Source organism: Hyperolius riggenbachi, chromosome 6, assembly GCF_040937935.1.
Source record: "Hyperolius riggenbachi isolate aHypRig1 chromosome 6, aHypRig1.pri, whole genome shotgun sequence".
Lineage (NCBI taxonomy): Eukaryota > Metazoa > Chordata > Amphibia > Anura > Hyperoliidae > Hyperolius > Hyperolius riggenbachi.
In genome coordinates this window covers 171,847,905-171,853,904 of record NC_090651.1, presented here as the reverse complement: position 1 = coordinate 171,853,904, position 6,000 = coordinate 171,847,905, and the positions used below count along the sequence as shown (strand labels likewise).

At 37.6% G+C, this 6,000-nt stretch overlaps 1 protein-coding gene across 3 annotated transcripts in view; it reads left to right on the top strand.

The window, feature by feature from the left end:
- The first annotated feature begins 1,583 nt into the window (after positions 1 to 1,583).
- MRTFA (myocardin related transcription factor A) overlaps positions 1,584 to 6,000 on the top strand; it is a 251,763-nt gene continuing 247,346 nt past the window's right edge. For all 3 annotated transcript variants that reach the window (XM_068240222.1, XM_068240224.1, XM_068240221.1), the window contains exon 1: positions 1,584 to 1,688. In XM_068240222.1, coding sequence (XP_068096323.1) covers positions 1,682 to 1,688 — 7 coding nt within the window. In that variant the 5' untranslated portion in view covers positions 1,584 to 1,681. The remainder of the gene's footprint in view (positions 1,689 to 6,000) is intronic.

Here is a 6,000-nt window from a genome sequence, read left to right as displayed (position 1 = left end):
CGGAAATACCTCCCCACCTAATATCTAACATATATTCTATTTTTTCTATCCCAACTGAGGAAAACTTTAAGCACCCCTATATGATATTTTGGGAATCAGAGATGCAGACTAGTTTAGCCTTAGAAGATTGGGAGAAGATTTGGGCTAATGCAACAAAAACATCACTGTGTTCCCGGACAAAGGAAAACATGTATAAGTTTATGTTTAAGTGGTATCTCACCCCGCACAAGTTGAGCAAAGTTTACCCACAAGCTTCAAACTTGTGCTGGAGAGACTGTGGAGAGGTGGGCACTTTGTCTCACATTTTCTGGTTCTGTCCACAGATTCAATTTTTTTGGAATCAAATTAAAGATCTTCTCAGACAGGTTGTTAAGAAGAATCTTCCATTAGATCCTTGGGTTTTCATACTGGGTAAATCACCTCAGGGTTGCCGTAAACACACCATTAAGATGATAAACCATATTCTCACAGCAGCTAGAGTGAAAATAGCTTCTAATTGGAAAAAACAAGACATACCCTACCATCCAAGAAGTTGTTCAGAGGATTCGTTTCGTAAGAACCATGAAATATCTGATACATTTGTCCCATGAACAAAACAATATATTCTCTAAGGTATGTGATTTCTGGGATATAAATTATGAGTTGCCATTATTGGAAGCTGCTTCTTCCATAGGATAATGTTTATAATACTGTTGCCTAGGAGCAGTTGGATAATTCTTCTTTTTTTGGAGGAAGCAAAGCATGGAGAGTCTTGGGGGGAATTAAGATTGCAGTAAGGAGAAAACGTGGGTAATGCTTGGGTGCCTAGTAGGGACTTACTTAATGTTAAAGTGACATTGTCTGATTAGGTTTGTTTTTCTCTTTCTTTTGTTTTCCGTTCTTTTCTCTTATTTGTACAATATTCTAACCTGTATAACTTATTAGCAATATTGATGTGAGGTTATAAGGCCTATGGCCTATTGCTCTGTTATCTATCATTAGCCTTCGGACTACTGAGGTCTCGGATATAACATTCTATCAAGACTGTATATGTAACATTTTAATTTTGTCTAATTGCCTCCACATAATGTACCTATATGCTTCCTGTTGGAAAATGTTATGATTCTAAAACTTTTCAATAAAAATTGAGTTACAAAAAAAAATGTAATTTTAGTATTGCAGAATGTTTTTTGTTCTCCAGTTATTTCCAGTTTGGGGGTAAATTATGACAGTATTACAGTGATGTCTGGAACTAAGAGAGATGAAAGGCTACATTTTGATCTGTACTTTTTCTACATGTAATCTTTTTCTGCACTTCCTTAACTTTTTTTTAGTTCAAATCATAAAAATACCTTTGTGCATCTACAGTATTACTTTTTTATCAAACTGATCACATTTTTGTATCAGAAGCATTGTGCAGTTGTAAATATATTTTTACGTTATCTTTCTTTACAACACCACTAGCAACTTCCTCCATTACCCACAGTGACGGAAACTGCAATGCTACTGGGATCCACTTCTGCTATCTGAGAGGGTGGGGAAAGTAACTTCTAAAACTAGCATTATGTTCAGAAAGCGATGAGCGGTTTGAGTGTGTAACAGGCTGAATATGGCTTTGTTTTAAGACTTTGCCTTTTCTGTAGTCCTGCAGCTGAAGCTCCAGCAGAGGAGGACACGAGAGGAATTAGTGAATCAAGGAATAATGCCACGTGAGTATTTCTGCAACAATGATTTACTTTTCATGCTTTCAAACAACTTTTGTTTGTACCCACATGTACACAAATGCTATCAAAATCACATAGTGTATTAGTAGTAATGTCAGACCAGAGGCCTGATGTGCAAAATATGGCAACCATAGTATAATAAAATATTTCTAGTAGTAATAATCAGTTTTTGTAAAACTAAGGCTGGGGTTTTTTTTGTTTTTTTTTAAAGGAGTCTGTTTGCAGAATAAAGCATCTCAAAGACATCCCTTACATGCTCTCAAATTAGCAGAATATTTTTTTTTTGATTGGTAATTTCAGAATAATATACTTTGTAGTTTTATTCTTCTCCTTGCCTTTAATAAAGGTGAATAGAATGCATATACTACTGCTGATAACGTTTTCAGTTTTCATATTTGGTGAAGTCTTTCCAGAGAAATCACTTTTGCAAAAAAAAAAAAAAAAAGTCAGATGACCCAAGATTTCTTCAGGAAACTGAAAGCTGCAATGAGATGGAGCGTTTCCCAGCTTGTAAACGGCTTTCACTACCCTAGCACTGATCCATGACCTGACCCCCCCAATACCCTTTTCTCTCTGCTACTAAGATGTTATTGATTGTGGTCAGCAATGCAGCTCCAGTGGCAATCATCCCACAGGTCATTGACTGATAATTGCATGATAAAATGAAACTAAAGGTCTGTGCACAATTGCAACAAATAACCATTCAAGATCATTTTGGGCACCTTTTCTAAGTTGTTTGAGGCAAATACAGTGGTTTGAATTAACGGTTAAGGCTTTATAGCAGCTCTAAGTAAATTCTTTACATCTGCTTAGATCTGTAACATTAAAAAATTCCCCTGGGGGGTTACTCACCTCAGGAGGGGGAAGCCTCTGGAACGTATTGAGGCTTCCCCAGTCCTCCTGTGTTCCACGGTGGTCTTGCTGTGCCCCTTCGTGCCCCTCCGAACAGCGGGTTGTAAATATTTACCTTTCTGTGTCCAGCGCAGGCACTGGCTCAGAAATAGGTGGATATAGCCGACCCCAGTCAGGTCCGCACTACTGCGCAGGTGCAAGTCTTCTGTGCCTGTGCAGTAAAGCGGACCGACTGAGATCGGCTATTTCTGAGCCAAGAGGCGCAATAGCGCCCCTGCTGGAACAGGGAAAGGTAAATATTGCACAGCGTGACAAATTGTCAGATGTGTAATCAGTGGGCTGCAGGGAGACCACCATGGGATGAAGGAGAACGGGGAAGCCTCGATAGGATCCAGAGGCTTCCCCCTACCAAGGTGAGTACCCCAAGGGGAACTTTTTTTTTTTTTATTAAAGAGTCTCTTTAAAGGACCACCATCACGAAAAATTTTAAATATATGTAAACACATACTGTATACATAAAAAGTAGGTTTCTCCCAAAGTCAAATGAGCAATACATTTGCTGCTATGTTGCTGTCCTGGAAATCTCCTTGTTTTTTTTACTAGTCCATCACTTCATGGGGATTCTCAGTATTTAATTTGTTCTTTACAAAACCATTTCCTGAAAGGACCTATACAAAGATGCAGACAGCACGCCTACCTGTTTGTAAACTATCCTGACAGTTGGACTGAGCAATTGCCATTCATGAAGTGCTTTTGAAAATAAAGAAAACCTTGAGCATTCCCAATGAGGATAGGGGCTAGTCCAAAACCTCTGTTCTGTAAGATTTCTACCACCTACTGTAAGTGACAGCAACATAGGAGAAAGTATTTTAGCACCTTCATGGGAGAAATGTACTTTTTATTTGTTTTCATGTATTTTACATTTTACAGTCATTTTTTGTGATAGTGGTCCTTTAAAGAGAAACTCCGACCAAGAATTGAACTTTATCCCAATCAGTAGCTGATTCCCCCTTTTACATGAGAAATCTATTCCTTTTCACAAACAGACCATCAGGGGACGCTGTATGACTGATACAGTGGTGAAACCCCTCCCACAAGAAACTGAGTAAGTACTCTTGGCAGTTTCCTGTCTGTGAACCTTGCTGCATTGTGAGAAATGGCTGTTTACAGCTGTTTCCAACTGCCAAAAAAAGCATGCAGCAGCTACATCACCTGCCAACAGTAAAAATGTCACCATGTAATAAATCAAGGATTTGAAAGATTTTACAATGGGCAAACACTGACTAAATCATTTTATACATAATTATTGTAAAAAATGAAGCACTTTTTTTTTATTACATTATTTTCACTAGAGTTCCTCTTTAAGTAAATACAGCGGTTCTAAATAGCATTTGCAGTTTTACAGCGGACCTAATAAGCGGCTTTATTACCACTTGAGTAAATTGTTGCTGCTCTGGTAAAACTTAGCATTACCGATCTTGTACCACTTTTCCTGGCATCCACTTTAGCAGCTGCTAAACTAGAATAATGCTCTATCTGGCTCCTTTTTTACCAGTGGTTACTTTTATATGTACACATCTGCTAATGTAGAGGTCCTGCAGGAAATGTAGACTGAAGCCAATTATTCTTTCTTTTGATCGGATGTTGCACTGCAATCTCGCCTTCTGTACTGAGCATGAGCCAAACCAGACAGTTGGAAGAATTAATAGCAGATCTTATTTTGGTTTTCTTATTTTGTTTTACATGCGTGAATGTCAAACTACAGTATTTATTTATTTTTTACAATAAATCACAACAGTATTTTTAACTTGTACTGGGCAGATAGAAGTGTAAAACTTGCTGGATTTTTTAAAGTAAAGATATATGGAGGTAATCATTTACACAATTTCATATTTGGTTAATCAGTTCCAGAGATATTCCCTTTGGAAAAGGATCAGTAAGATGAATTTACACCTCTTTGTAACCAAGGCAATAATACTGTCAATACTGAGTTAGAAATACAGAATATCCAGGGTTATCCTTGCTGCACAAAGCAGAAACTCATTTTCAAAATAGACTAATCCGTTGACCGCAACATTTAATACTTATGCTTGCCAGTTTACATTAAAAACACTTAGGTATTTATTATTTTAAAAAATACTGTGGTGTGAGTTTTGTGTGACTTCGCTTTAAAAGTGGATCCGAGATAAACTTTTACTCATTGCATAATTGTGTTCATTTCATATAATTTATTGGGCATTCCTCAAGCCAAATACTTTTTTGTTTTTGTTTAAATACTCTAATTCCCTATAAACTAAACAAGCCTCGCCCACAGCTTTTCAGAGTGCCTTGGCATTTTCAGACAGTAGCAAGGGCTTATGGGAGCTCAGTCTGGGCAGGAGGAGGGGGAGGTGTTACTAGCCAAAGATTTCAGAGGCAGAGGGGAGGAGGGGCAATTAGGTTTTCACAGGCTGAGGGCTGGAGATGCAGATCAGCTTGCCTGTGTGTAATGTTTACAAACAGAACATGGCCGCTGTCATTGTATCACAGGAAGAATCAATCATATTCTGTTGAAGCTGTTTGCAGCTAGATTTGCTGTGTAAACTATCTAAACTTTAGATAAGATATAATAGACAAGTTACTTGTTATAGTTAGTTTTTCATCTCGGATCCGCTTTAACCACTTTAGTGTATTTTTCACCTTATGCATCTGAGCAATTTTCACATTTCTTTGCTCATCCCATTCATTTGTCAATAAGTTTATCACTACTCATCACATCTAAATGATCCATATCTTGTTTTTTTGCTACCAATTAGGCTTTTTGGGGGTGGTATTTGTTTTCAGTAATTGCTTTTATTTTCGATGCATTTCAAAGGGAAAAACAAGGAAAACCATAAAAAATACACTTTCTCCAATTCCATCCACTATGGTTTTACAATAAACAATGCTACCGTACATAAAACCTGCAAATTTTAATTGCCCATTTTTCCTGGTAACCACAACCTTTAAATTATGTCCCTGGTGCAATGTATGGGGCTAATATTTTATTTGGAAGTAAAGGTGTATTTTTTTATGTGTTGCGTTTCTTGTTTTCACATTGTACTCTAGCAATAATTACAAGCAGTTATTTGCAAAAATAAATAACAATAATATACGTTCATGGCATACATATTAAAAAAAAGTCCTTAAAGTAACTGTCAGGCAAAAAAAAAAAAGTTTCACTTACCTGGGCTTCTACCAGCCCCATGCAGCCATCCTGTGCCCTCATAGTCACTCACTGCTGCTCTAGGGTCTCGCAGCCAGCTAGTTTAGTTTTTGCCGACCTCGGGGACGGCGGGCCACATTGCGTACATTTTTACGCATTCCCGCTGGTGCATGAACATTAACACATACGTTTTTATGCGTTACTGGTTCAACGCGTACATTTTTACACGTTGAACCAGTAACGCATAAAAATGTATATGTT